The 14,565-nt window shown below is 46.8% G+C and overlaps 2 protein-coding genes across 9 annotated transcripts in view; one reads left to right on the top strand and one right to left on the bottom strand.

Annotated features, from left to right (window-relative positions):
- Dock1 (dedicator of cytokinesis 1) overlaps positions 1–14,565 on the top strand; it is a 461,323-nt gene that overhangs the window by 219,326 nt on the left and 227,432 nt on the right. The gene's annotated exons all lie outside the window — the stretch shown is intronic.
- Positions 1–14,565, bottom strand: part of Insyn2a (inhibitory synaptic factor 2A) — a 55,894-nt gene that overhangs the window by 39,734 nt on the left and 1,595 nt on the right. For 3 of the 4 annotated variants that reach the window (XM_078024328.1, XM_078024317.1, XM_078024313.1), the window contains exon 2: positions 18–9,041. The exons of the other annotated variant lie outside the window; for it this stretch is intronic. In XM_078024328.1, coding sequence (XP_077880454.1) covers positions 18–114 — 97 coding nt within the window. In that variant the 5' untranslated portion in view covers positions 115–9,041. The remainder of the gene's footprint in view (positions 1–17; positions 9,042–14,565) is intronic. 4 annotated transcript variants of the gene reach the window in all.

Below are 14,565 nucleotides of genomic sequence, written 5' to 3'. Positions count from 1 at the left end.
AGGCTTTGGTGCTTTACCAGATGCTGGAGATATTAGGAGACCTCTGTAACTTGAAACTCCAACAGGACAGTTGTAGAAAGCTGGGGAAGAAAAAGGAACGGTCCAGAGACCCATCAATAACCCTGTTCCATTCTGCAAAGGCCGAGATTACGCCTGGTGGATGGGGCAGGGAAAGCCTGCTCGGGGAAATGAAAGATATCTTTTAGAGGCACTTATTCAACTACAGGTTAAATAGATGCACACAAAATAGCGTCGTTTGGGGTGGAGCATGGAAACTTGGAGGAGAAGGTGGTAAAATAAGAAAATGAACTCTCAACCCTCAATCTTATCTCATATTCATCCTTTAACTGCCTTGGTCATCCGGGGATGTCAGGACGGATTGTGCCATCATCCTGCAGAAGACCTTCAGACTAGGGAAAATTTGAAAGAGAGAGCATTTTTACAAGAAGCAATTTACCAGCAATTTTTCAGCCTTTTCCCTGCCACTACTGAAAAATGTGTGTCTGAATAAGTTTGTCCTTCCCTGCTATTCATCATCACCATTTGCCGGGAACTGCACTGAACTAATGTTCTTACATCACTCTGCTGGTTTGGAAAGATATTCTGAGTGTTGGACCCAACCATCAAACTCATAAAACAAATCAGAGAAATTAATTGCTAGTGGCAAAACAATAATAATAATAAGAAGAACATTCTAAGCTCTTCTCTGCTTTACAGAGTTCCATATTAGTGAAAACGACGGTAATACTTAGGACTTTGGGCCAGCTTGGTTGGTCGGGAGCCGTAGTGACTGAATGGTGCTGATGGCTCTGATTGGGAAGACAGCTAAGGACCTGTGTGGCTGATGATTTTCGCTGCAGATAGGCTAGGGCTTCCTTTTGATGGCTGGATGACATATTCTAAAGCTTTCAGAGGAATTTTCCTGGACGTTAGGAATTTCTAAGGTGGACACGTCTTTGCAGGCTCTTTCTCTACAGTGTTCTGGGGACTTAGACTTATTGTGGTTATATTCACATGATGGTTTTGTCCTGAAAGAGGAAGGTGACCCCACAGAAGGCTGTCCTGGGGACCAGTGGGATCCTTCCTTCACGATTCCTTCACGCACCCCGTCAGCGGGTGAGAACATCCTGTGACCCTGCCGGGCTCATGTGCACACAGGCCTGTGTCCTCAAGAACTGCCAGCACTGCCGGGCACACCTCTCTCTGCGTTTTCTCATTCTGCCCCCACAGCAGCCTCGTGGGGAGCATCATCCTCACACCGTAGACTGAGGCATAAGATTCTCTTTTGTAACCTGCTTGGAGCCGCCCAGAGAGCGGGCTGCACGCCGAGTCTGTGTGAAGCCCACACACCTGAACCACTATCCTCAAGCAGGGAATCTGTCACCTGAAGTCACCTGTGGTCAACATCAAAAGTGGGAGCTCCTCAAGCAGTGTCCATGGCCTGTTCCCATGATGCACCTGTGTTCGGGTTAGGCAAGGTGACCCCAGGAACACACCTAGCCCAGAACACAGACTGAGGGAGGGTTGCCCTTTAAGTCTGGAGTGAGCATGAAACCCATGTGGGACTTGGAACAACGGCTTGCCTTGGCAGGGTCACCCCTAGAGCCCTCTGGTCCTTGGAGTTAATCTCTTGGCTCTATGGCAGTAGATTCAGAGTTTATTTTTCCTAAGGAAATCGAGGTTCAGAATTCACTGGACTATGCATATTGAGGTGAACGTGGCCGGTCACAGTGGAGCCCGTCAGGCTCAGGAGCACGAGGAGGTGAGGAGCTGTTTAGAATATAAATGTCTTAATTACTCTCAAATGAAATTTCGTAATCAAATGTGAGTTGTAAATATATAAACCCTGTATTTTTAGATTAGTGATGGAGAGTCATCTTTGCATGCTGCTTAGATTCATAGCTTATATAAAAATGTTCATCCCAAGTTAAAGCGGTGAAAAATGGAAGCAACTAAATGCCTAACAATAGGTAAACAGTTAAGTAAATTATGGCGTACATTCGCTCTGCGCGGCCATTAAAATGATAATTATAGAGATTATTTAGAGTCATAGAAAACCACTTATGAAATAATGTTTAGGTACAAGAAAGTAGTCTACCAAATTTTACCAGGAAAAAAAAAAACCAGAACATTGTGGTGATATTAAGATATATATTTGTGTACATTTTCCAGTTCTGGGGGTGCAGAGGAGGGCTCCATGTGGTTGCCTTAGTTTGCCAATTAAAGCCCGGCAGAGGCTATGCTCACCTTTAAGCAGGTCTCTGCAAGCATGGACACTTGTGTCTGAAGGAGAAAAACCCAGAAATGATTAGATTTGGGTGCAAGCAGTCTCCAAAGGTTACCTTTCATTGTTTTGAGGAAGCCCTGAAAAGGGAAAAAAAGGAATCTTAAAATAGTGTGCGCACACATGTGTGTGTACCTATGTCATACACATGTGCAGGTGACTGAGAGAGTATTTAGCAGAAGCACATATGTTGGTTTTCAAGAGAAATTACTCAAAGGAAGGGATCTGCCATTGATTTTTAGTTAGAAACAGGACGGACTTGACCTGTCTGTCATCTGCACTTCTAATCTGCAGAAGCCGGGGTTTGTTGGCTCCCAGGGGGCCCTCCCTGGGAGGGAGGATGTCTGTTCTTCCCATGTCTGCATGGACTCACAGCATTCCAGGCTGGCTCTGGAATGTGGTGCGTGTGTCCTGATACTGTCCGCTCCCAGGTCAGGCAGGCCAGGAGATAGCCCAGGGCCTCTGATATAGCCCCAAAGTTTAGCAAGTGGTCGGATGCGTGTCACCAGGAGCTGTGGGAAATTATTGGTTTTCCGAGTGGCTTCCCCACTGTTGAGACACCTGAGAGCTGGAGTTAAAGGTTAACTGGGCCAGCATTTCAGTCCACCTGCTGAGGCATGCCTGAGAGTCTCGAGTCGTGAGCACAGCTGTGCTGTTCTTGAACTCACAGCTCCCAGTGTGGAAGGAAGGTCTTGTCGCTCAGTGAACTTGTGCTGTGAAGGCACTGACGCACAGACCTGTCTTCTAGGCACCAGTTTGACTCCTCAGAAGTGGGAGTTGTTTTTCCTTGAGGCAACACTGCCTGCTATAGATTCTGGACTGTGCCTTAGTGAGATTCATGATCCAGTTTAATTTCCTTCAATACACTCACAGGATATTTTCTAGACATTTGTTCTCTCTTCAGAGGTTGCTGATTCAGAGCACTGAACCAGGGTAACTGAATGAATTCAGTGTCTTCCTGAGATTGAGCATGGAGGGAGCTCTGGCTGCAGAGCCGCGGCCATCAGAGGACTCGCATGGAAGCCGTACCCTGTCCTCTCGATGCGTGGAGTACTGTGGTGAAACCTTGGTATTTTAGAGCTGATGACCACCCAGTCTGAAGTTGGGAAGAGGGAAATTCCTGGAGCTCAAAGCAGGATTTCAGGCAGAAGAGAAACCATCGTAGGTGCTGCCTCGGTCCATTCTTGTTTCTGATTTAAGAACACACATTTAACCAGCAAAATCCTAGCATCGATTATGTCGGCCACCCATGGCCACAGAGGGGTACACTGGCCTGCCCCTGAGAGTGGATCTCATCTGCTAGGGACGGACGCTTTGGATTTGGATGGAGGTTTAGAAGGACCAGAAAATGGCTGTCTTCAGTGCAACAGACTTCCCTCTTCATTTATGTCTCACTATTTACTTAGTTCTTTGAGCTCCAGCTTATACTGACGTTAACCTTTGCTCATCTGCTGTCCAAACGGAATCTAAATTACTGGAAATGAATTAGCAAAATTTTATGATGTTGGTGAAAATCCACTGGAAAAAAATGCCTCCTCCAAATGAGACATTACATCAATGTAAAAAATTAACCTTATCTGTAGCAGTTAGCTTTGCTAATAACGTCCAAAAAGAGTTCAGCAAATCTGACTCCAACAACTCATCCAAATCACCCATCAGGATGTAAAAGGAACTGATTTTCCATCTCCTCTGGCCTCCCCCATCAGCCTGACAGTCGCCGAGACGGTGAGGTACAGGACTGTGGTTCTCAGTGAGCTGAGAGGTACACTTAGATTACCATCATAAGTGTCCTGTTTGCCCCCATTCCCTGGATGGTCATTTGGGGTCCAGACGAGGTTTGAGTTAGCAAGAGTTGATAGGACACAAAGAGGTGGCCTCTCCATCATAGACTGTATGGAATTCTCACTCCCATGAAAACAGGCAGACAATCCTGCAGTGGACCGCTATTGACAGTGCTGAGTCCACAAACATACACTCATCTTATATACATATATACATGAGTATGTGTTTGTATACACATATGTACATCGTTACTAAGTGGCATGTTTTGATTCATGAGATAGCTGAAACTAAAAATTAGAACTATTTTTTTGGGGGGGGGGTGTTAAAAATGATTTATGTTAAAGGATGGCTTTCCTGCTGCTTCTCAATTTGACCTTAGGACACCAGGGCAGGATTTCTGCTTGCAAGTTGGTTGAAATCATTCCGAGGTCAAGATGCAACCTCTCCTTCTGGCAAGGCCATGCCCATGTCTCCCTATTCCTTCAGAAGGAAGTTTGCCCTGTGTTATTTTTCTTGGTTTGACCAATTCTTTGGTAGCTCTGGGTTTACTGCAGAGACAGCTCAGCCAAGAAGAGCGAGCCATGAGCAACTCTTGGAATAGGGTTCTATTTATAAGCCAATAGCTGAACGAGGAGAAGACATCCTGCCCCAGGAGACCATGTGCACAATCCTGACCAGGACGTTGGGAGCTGATGTTGGTGGTCTGTGTGGAAGGACTGTCTGGTTTGAATTCTTGAGGTTTCCTCTTGATTCATGGGCTACAAATGATGCAGGGATGATTGATTCTAGAATTGAACAAAAGAACATGATTTCAGAGCCACCTGAAGTGAGAGACCTTTTCCCCTTCTGTTGGAGCTGATGGGCAGTGAAGGAGACCTCAGGGTCATCATCCAGAAGAAAGGTGCCGTCAGGCTAGACAGAACTGAGGCAGGCCAAGGGGGTGTGCACAGTACATTCCTCGAGATGTGGAAACAGGGACTGTTCTGGGCAGAGTGACCCATCATCCCTAGTTGTAGGTGCACGTGGGGTGAAGTTTTGATGTTCAGAATATACAAGGTCATTGTTGGTGGTGGGGAGGAAAGAAAGTAAGCAAAACAGGGTGTGGATGTTGTATACTCTAGACAATGACAATTCCTGAAAATGAATTCCGCCCCTCATCCAGCGCGATGTCACCTTCTGTTCTTCTAGGTCTGGCTCTTTAATTTTTTCCTAGACCAACAGCAGTTGGGGGTCATCTGTGCATTACAACCATCAGCCATTTTTTGAAAACAGGCCATCACGTTTCCCTCGCGGCGTCCACTCTGGCGTCTTGAAAGGTTTGTCCCCTGGCTCGGGAAAACCCAAGTAGTGTCTCTGGCAGCCAGAAGAGGATGCTGTGGTCCTTCCTGGGAGATGGTCACACAGCATGATGGCCTAAGAGCCGAGAGTGGTCAGTACTCAACCCAGAAGCACAACGTCCTCTGCTGAGCTTGGAGCAGGTGCTCAGGGTTAAAGGCAGGATGGGCCTGGGATCGAGACACATCCCTACCTTGTAAGAGTGGGGTCTTTCGGGACCTTGATTCTGAGGATGCCCTCATGGCTGCTGCCAACTATTGGCTAACCATTCCTGGTTTAATTCCCCATATCCACTCACCGCCCACACCCCATTGATTTTTTTTTTCTTTCCTGTTGCTTCTCCTATTGATTTCTTCCTTTATCTTCACACTTTTCCCACCCTGGTCCCAACCTTCTTGCCTCTCCTGCCCCTGTCCTGCATCTGCCGTCCTGCCTGTCCAGCCTCGGGCCCCACACCTGTCCTCTCTGCAGAGGCCCATTTGGCAGAACTTCCAAGAAGAGAGCCGGTCTTCCGTCTCCTGCTCTTTCCTGCTTGTGTCTCTAGACCTCTCAGCACAACTCAGTCGTGCTCCATCTGCTGAAGGGACACAGTCCCTCCCAGGGTCTCCAGAGCATGCCAGGCTCATCCCCCCGGGTGTCCCCTCTTCTGCTGGCTCCCTTTCCAGGACTGTGCCTGACTTCCGCGCCCGTGGACAGCCTCTCTGATGGTTCAGAGGTAGACGCAGTGCTCCCCTGTGGTCCCGCGGGGAGCACGTGTGTGGAGGAATCAGCCGCTGGGCTCTGGAGGCCTGGAGTTGGAGCTGGGGGTGCTCCTGGGGGGGGGCTGCCTCCCTGGGAGGCGCTGGGCAGCAGGCCCGAAGGACATGCAGTTGCCTTGCTGTCTGCCAGTCCTCTCCTGAACGCTGGCATGAGTGCTGTGGGGACAAGGTCCCTGCAAGCACCTGTCTCCCCTGTGCCCAGCCATCCTTCAGCCCTTGCTTGTGGATTAAGAGTGTGATCTGCGTGGCTCCCGGGCGGGGCAGGGGCTCAGCAGTAGAGTGCTCGCTTCGCACGTGCGAGGCCATGGGCTCTGTCTTCAGCTCCACGTAAAAATAAATAACTGAAATAAAGATACCGTGTCCAACTACAACTTTAAATAAATAAATAAATAAATAAAAGAAGGCTCCCAATGGGTGTGCCGTATTCGTGGTCTCTGAGGGTCCTTTCTACCCTGCCTGAATGCCCAGGGGAGAAGGAACACGGCTGTATTCTGAAGCATGAGGAGGAAGAAGAAAGGAGAATGATCGAGTTTCATTAGGTTTTAGGTAAATTTATATGTAGAGACTTTAACTTCTGAATCTTGGCCCAAAGTATCTGCAGTTAGGTTTTTGTATGAATTTGCTTGTGTGCTGATTGATAGAAGAAGAGTCCATGCCACACGAGCTCTCAATCATGAGTAGGTGGCCCAGAAACGTGTTTCCTATTTTGTCACGAAGCACGTCAGGGTTTTGTTGTGGGAAATGCGACTTGCTAGGCATTATCTGTAGATTTGTTCTTACGTTATCTGACTTTCTTCTTGGGAATAGGATGTGGCAGTGATAAAATAAATTATGAATTTAATTCCAACACCTCTATCACTGGGAATAAGCAAACATTTTAGAGTGTGGCACCTTTCCACACTCCGCAGCCGTGGAGGAGGAGGTGCTGACCTTCACAGGAGGAGGAAGCAGCACAGGGCCAGCGCACCCCAGCAGTCCAGGGGCTTCCGAGGCGCACGGAGGTTTGAACGGAAGAACTCCCGTTTTGCATAGTTTGAATTGAGAACAGCAAATGTATAATTATAACCAGTGAGTGAAATCAATACTTAGAAATATCACTCCGTGCTGCTCTTGTCCATGAAGATTAATGTGGACAGGAAGTCATAGCGAAATGGGGACACAGAGAAAGAGAATGGGAGGGGACATGGGTCCAGAGACACACACAGACGGACAGCCAGACAGCGCACATGGACAGGAGAGGAAGGGGAGACTCGGGAGCCAGTGCAGCCAAACTGGTGCATCCCGCTCGCTGTGCCCGCCAGGAAGGCCAGTAGAGTTCTGATGGCCTTGAACCACGGCCACCAGCCTCCTGGCTGCTCTTCACAGGAGTTGCAGCAACCTTCTCTGCTCCTGTCCAGAGTGGAACTTGGACTCGATCCTGGGGCAGATCAAACCCCAGGCTAGGGTGGCCATCTGAGGGCAGGAAGCACCCAGCCCACAGGGAGCTCCAGTGTCAACTGGAGGAAGGGTCCAGGTTCCCATTCCTGTGCTGGCCCCAGCTCTCACCCCTGCAGCGCCTCCCGAGCAGAGGCCCTGTCCCTCCCACAGATCATGGGACAGGGAGCCTGAGAACCAGAGCGGGAGACTGTGGCTCCTGAACACAAGTCCACCTGCTAGTGAGTAAGAGGATCTGTGAAACACTCTCTGCAGACTTCAGAATCCGAACAGGATTTTAATAAAATGAAAGCATAGATCTTCCCCAAACCTCCAATGCCCCTTCCGTGCTTTGGCCTTCGTGAAGCCAAGGGAAGAAGTGGAAGCCGGGGGTCTCTTTGCGTGCATGTGTTTAAAGAGAGCGGTGCCTGCCTTCGGGAGAGGAGGGTCTGGAGGGGGCTGTCCTCCACAGGAAGCAGGGACCCTGGCACTTGCCTTCAGGGCTTTGCCCTAGCCCTGCTCTCTGGAAGGCCACACTTGGAGGCCAGGGAACAAATCCATTAAAAGGTAAGAAATAAACAGTGTTAGTTCCCTCCTTTCCCAGTCAGTCAGAATTTCTGGGGGATGAGGAATGAGTAGCAGTCTATTTTTTTAACTTCTCAAGTAATTTTAATAACACATTCATAAAAAAGAATTACAAGTCTACACATTTTTTTCTTCCACAACCCTTTTTTCTTCTACTTCCTGCCATATTCCCAAAGCTTAAAGTAACACATTGCCCATAAAAGGTACCTAGAAATAGTGACCAAAAGACGCAGTGAATGTCCTAGGTGGGCAGGGAGAGCTGGCTCCTTCCATATTTTTTCTAGAGTGGACCTGGAGCTGAGTCCGGTGTTGTGGCCAATGCCAGCAGACCCTGTGTGGGGGCTGCAGTTCGTGCTTTCTGGGCCTTGTTGGGCCTGACTTGTGCCTCAACAGTCAAGTGGATGCACAGTGCAGAAGAGTAAAACTAGTGACCAGTCACTGTTACAGCTTAAAGTTCAGGTCTCTCTCCATGTGCACTGATTCCTGAATGGCACAGTCCAAGTGAACTCACTGGGCAGGTCTAGAGCATGAACAGGGCATGCCACACCTGTGCAGGGTGGTAGTGTTGTGTTTCTGGCTGAAAATGTGTCACGTCTAGCTTCTGTCCCTTTCCAGGAATTCCGTGGGTGGGACAGGCCCTCTCAAGCACAGGTCAGGGTTGGAGGTGGGTTACCATCACTGCGCTAGCGTTTCGCTGAATGTCCTCCTTTGGCTTTATAAACTGGTAAGGGGGTGCTCAAGGTCATCCACTGAGCATGCTGTCACTGGAGGCTGACTCCTTGGCCTGGTCATTGCTGGCTGCAGTCCTTAGGAACTGCAGTTGACAGGCCAGCTGCTGGGTTTTGAATTGGGGTCCTCCCTGAATCCTGAGCAAGTGACACCACCTGGGAGAGCAAAGCTGAGAGTAAGAGGCAGCACTCAGGGTGTCCACTCTGGGGGTGGTGCCCTTCTTCACTGCCCACGTGCTCAGACATCTCATTTTGCACACACCCTTGGAGGAAAAAATGACCATGTTAATAGAGCTGGGGAAACCGAGGCAGGAACAGTCAGGCTTCCTGGCCCAGGACACAGGGCAAGTGGCTGGTGGAGTAGGGGTGCAGCCAGGGACATAGGAGAAGCAGCACTCGGTGGAGGAAATACAAATTGCAGGACCAAAGCAAGGAGGGTGTGACTGCCACAACGAAGCCACCAAGCTGACAGCTCCCGTCACACACACACACAATGAATCCTTGAGAAGACAGCTGCCATCAGGCCCTCAAATGGCCCAAGAGATGGAATGGAAAATTCAGCTTCAGAAACGGATTCTTTTCCATATGTCTAATTTACACGTGGGCTGTATCAGGAGCTCCTTTTGGCACCGAATCCAGCCCATGATGGGAGCTAAGGGATTTTCACGTCCACGATTAACTGGACATTAGCCATTAGTGCCCAGTGGTTTCAACAAGGAAAATGGGAAAATCTGTATGCACCACACTAGTATTGATTTTAAAAGAAGAAGGAAAAAAAAAAAGAGTGGCAAATTGATGGGTTTAGCACGGAGATCAATGGAATTGATGTCACAATGTCAAACTGAGACGGGAGGTCAAGGCTGAGAGGCAGGTGTCCAGGTGTCTCTAGGGGGCCCAGTGAACTCTCCAGGTTTTTGGTAGAGCTCTAGCAAAAATGCCTTTCCAATCAATCTGCCAGCATCTTCCCCTCTGATCAGGGCATAGCATTTCCCCACCTCTCGTTCGTTTCTTTTAATCTGACACCGAGTCACTAAATTCAGACATTCTTTTTTTAAAAGCTCAGCTTCTGCCCACGTGAATTTTTACCAAAAGAAATTCCTGTGGTTGTTTGGTGACAGAAAACCCAGTCCTTGGGTACTTTTTTCCTTTTCTAGATACTGCAAGGCCAGATGTAAGGCCTGATTCTCCATCTCGATTACCACCTCCTCCTGATCCTTCCTGCTTATTCCTACTACAAAAGAAAAAGAAAAAAAAAAAGTAGAACTTGAAATGAATAGAACAATTATTTCCCATTCAGGATTCCCTGAATTCCTAGCAAAATCAGGGACTAGGTTTACTGTTAATAGCCTCATTAAATATTTATAAAGCACCTGTTACTAGACAGTGTTATGCTTTGTCCTTTAAGAAGTTCACTGTGTTGAGAATCCCTTGGCCCATTTTTCCCCTAATGGAAAGCATTCCTCACAGAAGTTCTAGGGAACGAGAGACAATGAGGAACTTATTTTTTAACATACCATTTCCAGTTAAAAACTCATATAAAAATTTGTGAGAATCAACAATGTGTTTCCCCCTGCTGGCTCCCAGACTTCACATCACCTACCCACTTCCTGGCCTTTTTCAGGATCTTTAATCCCTTCACCCAGGCGTCACATCACAAAGCTTTGCCCATGAGATCCGCCTCTCATACTGTCCCCTTGTACTCATCCCACACCATCAGTCACCTTGGGCCTCAGTCAGTCCCATCTGTGACACCTTTGCAGCCAGCCTCCCGTCCCTTTTCTCGGGTTTGTCTCCAGATAGCATGACCATCTTCTGATAATGTACGGTCCTGTTCAAAACAGCCAATGAACAGAGGCCTCTCTTTGCCCTGCTGGTTCTCCTCAAATTGGTTTCAACCTATTTCCCCCGCCCTCCAAAGCCAAAACCCATGCCCAAAGCCACCTGTCACCCTTCCTTGTAAATCTCCTGCTCTGATCACCACAGCTGGCTCAAGCCCCAGGACATCTGTGTGCCTGGCCCAGGGCAACCTTCACCCTCCACGTCAGTCAGGGTGACACTCTCCTTGCAGCCGCCATTCCTGCCTCTCCCTCTGGGACTCCTGAGCGGTTTGCCACCTCCTGTCCTCCTCGTGTACCTGCACTTCCTGAGGACCTCTCTTTCAATCTTGAAGCACTGAGGCCACTGCTGCCAGGCCTCAGTACAATCCAGGAAATGTGAAGTCCTTTCCAAATAGAGCCCCCAGCACATCCATCCCCCTTCTCTATGCTTACCCCATTTTAAGAGTCCAATTTTATAGTTTCACTACATTCCCAAGGATGCCAACGTCATTTATTTAAACAAATAAGCAGATTTTGTGAAGCAAAATTCAAGTATGAGATACCTGGACTCTAACCACCGAGAAAACATGGAAAAAAGATTTTTTTAAAAGGACAAGTGACCAATATAGGACTTTTTCTTGAGAAGGGGGGTGTAGCACATCACCAATGGAATGACCTAGTAGCTCCGAGGTTGTTGAGTGTCACTAAGGTTTGCCGTGGATAGGGTGTTCCTGATGGGGTCCCTGCACAGAGCAGCTGACAGGAGGTCGGCCCTCTATCTAGCCTGCCCTGCTTCTCTTTCTCTCTAGAGCTCAGAAGTAGAGAGAAAGCAAAGTTTATTTGCAAATCTGATTGTAATATTTTCAACATTCCATAGCCTCCTTCTCATGTCCCTCATATGTTATAGTTTACTGCATTTCATTTTATGCCCAAGGCTAGATTATTAAGGATTGAATTGGAATTTTCCATTGTGTGACTGCAACATGAACTTCAGCCCTCATTTTGACATGCTGTTAGGATTTTTTTTTTAAAATAAGTTTCTTCATCACTCTACTGGGTGAAATCCTGTAACTGATGTGCGTATACACAGTGCAATAATGGATGTCTCTCTGGCCTTTTCTTCTCAGACTTCCTAACATCAGGATGTGGTAAAGAAGCAAGTCTATGGACACACAATAGACCGAATTACCAGTACTGTACTCCATAAAAGCAATATTTACAAGTAATGACTTTGGAAAGAGTTCTTTACAAATCCCTGGGAATATGGCATTAGCCATGAGGTTTACAGAGTAATTTAGAGATATAATTCCTTCTTGTCCCTAATATCTGCTTTTCTATATTTGTGCTCAGTTCCCTCCTTACCAGTTAGAGTTGGGAATATGTACTCAGCATAAAGCCAGGTTAGAATGTTTCTTTTACTTAGATACTGGATTGTAACTTGATGATGACTTTGTACCATAGTTCTTCACCTCACTCATGGTTTGAAAAAGTGTGAGCTGCCTACTGACTCAAATTCATACTGAATGTCTTCATGTGTTAGAGTAGAGGGGTCTCTGGAAGAGACCGTCTCAGGACCCAGAGATGAAGTTAGGCTGTTTCTTACTCTGAGAGGCAAGGTTCTTGGTTCCTGGAGATACCTTAGTATCTTTTGGATCAAAAATGGACACATTTTAAGTCATAGTCCAAAGGTTCAAAGTACCCCTTGTATGGCCTGTTGCTTAGCACAGATGTCCAAATGACTTGTTTCTATGAAGTCTCTCAGGACCCCTACCACTGGTTCCAAATCTGTATTCTGTCCTTAAAACATAAAATAGATTTTTTTAAAATAAATGAGTTAAAAGTTGTGAAGTTTCACTACATTTATGTTAAGATTAGATCAAGGTTAGATTTAGATCAAGACTTCTCTGAATGTTTGTATGGGAACTTCATGGAAACGCACATGTTGCCATGTAATATCAATCATATTAAATTGTGCTTTAAAATATTGAAGTCACTCCATAATGTTATGAAATATTAAAATTAAATATGTCGGGAGACTAGAAAGGGTCTGCTTCATAAATTATGTCAGCTAATTTCTGGCTGGGGAATGTAGGTCTTGGTGGAATTATGGTGGGTGTTTCAAGTAGCAAAGCTCATTTCCTGTGGGGAGTCCTTCTGACCTCCCGTTCCCAGGACTACTGAGCGTTGCCCAGATGACATGGCGAGTGCATCCTTGATGTGCCCTGGTGTGTGGGGGTTGGCCCGTGGTCTGAGAATAAAGATCCCTGGTGGGCAGGTCACTTCCCTTCTGTGTGGATGCCTGTCCACAGAACTGCTGCCTTGTGATGTGGCTGTGACCACCTCTGTGTCGTCATTCTCTGAGAAGCAGTCTGGCCCCGACATAAGTAATCTGCTTCTCATACAGGAGAGTTCAGTCGTATCTCCAAATGCAAGAACTATGGGTTGGAGCAAACAAGAGAATACAAATGTCTAGTTACGAGAATGAGTGTGTCCAGCCGCGCTCCTCTGCGGCTGACTCTGATTTCTGAGCTTCATTTTTATTTGCTGCTTGTTTCCATGTGTAGGAGTCTTCCTTGAAGAGAGATGCCTTTCATGTATAAGTCTTTCATTTATTTACTTATTATTTATTTTAAATTTCTTCCTACAGAGAGAGGAACAAAAGACAGGAAAATCCCTGTTCTGCTGTGGGGGGAAACAATCATGGCAAAACAGAGGAACCCCCCCCCCCCAAAGTCAACCAAGTAATGGAGTCTCCAGCTTTCTATAGGGCTTTTGAAAGCTCCTTGAGCAAACACGGAGCTTTCCAGCTTTTGCCTTGTATCCTATTTCTTGACCAGTAGTTCTGTTTTTCAACAGGATAATGAAACTGATTGATGTAAAAGCTCAGTCTTAATCACAATAATGAAACAGAAAGTCGTGGCAACTGTAATAAGTTTAAAGGCATATTCTGCTTTTCAAGGGCATCCTGTTTTTTAGTAGAGCTCTTCCATTAGCTAAAGAAATTAAACTGAATCATTCCATCTTTTTTAAGGAAATGATGAATTTAGTCAAGAAGAAAACAAAACTCTGTAGCTAACCTAATTTATGCAAAATCATGCAATTAGTGATGGCTGTGCTAGAATTTTTTTCCCCAAAATGTGCCTCTGATAAAACCCATCGTGAGGAGCAGTGCCATCTAATGTAAGTAGTAAACATGGAGAGTAAATTATTAATATCTGGTGAAGCATGCAGATGGCAGGACTTCCATTTCTTCTTTTGAGTGGCTCGTGTGTGTCTGCTCATCATTCTTGCAAAAAAAATGCAAAGATAAATATGAACTTTGAAAAGTAACATTCAACAGGATATGAATGTAATAAATAGCACAATGTGAAAAGTGAAACCTCACTTTACGCCTCTGCAGAGTGAAACGGTGGTTACTTTCTGCTCAATCTGAGTGTAAGCTAAATAAGGTCAGACTATTTTCATATGTGCACTACTGACCAAGGATGGCCATGTCTTGTGATTTGAGTGGTATTTTTTAATCAAGTCCCCTGTGTTGTAACCTTGACAGTCCTGCCACTGGGATATGGAAAGGTAATCCCCCAGCAAGTCCTTGTCCAGGGGAAAACCTCTAAGCCGCTGACCTCGACCCTCTGCTGGCCTGAGCTGTGATCTGAAGTGATCACTTGGTCCCTGGCCAAGGCAGGGCTAGCCCAAAGTTCCTTCCCACTCTTGCCAGTTTCACCTCAGGATGCTTGGGAAGAATTTCAGTGCCCAGGCAGACAAGGTCAAATTGAACTGCTTTCCTGCTGCTTCTGGCTCAGCCCCCCAGGCCAGACCTGCAGCCCGAGAGGGAAATGGGCTGAGTCCTGTTCTGAGGATGA

This window comes from Ictidomys tridecemlineatus, chromosome 1 (genome assembly GCF_052094955.1).
Source record: "Ictidomys tridecemlineatus isolate mIctTri1 chromosome 1, mIctTri1.hap1, whole genome shotgun sequence".
Lineage (NCBI taxonomy): Eukaryota > Metazoa > Chordata > Mammalia > Rodentia > Sciuridae > Ictidomys > Ictidomys tridecemlineatus.
Note: the sequence above shows the minus strand (reverse complement) of the source record. Positions and strands in the feature narration are given on the sequence as shown.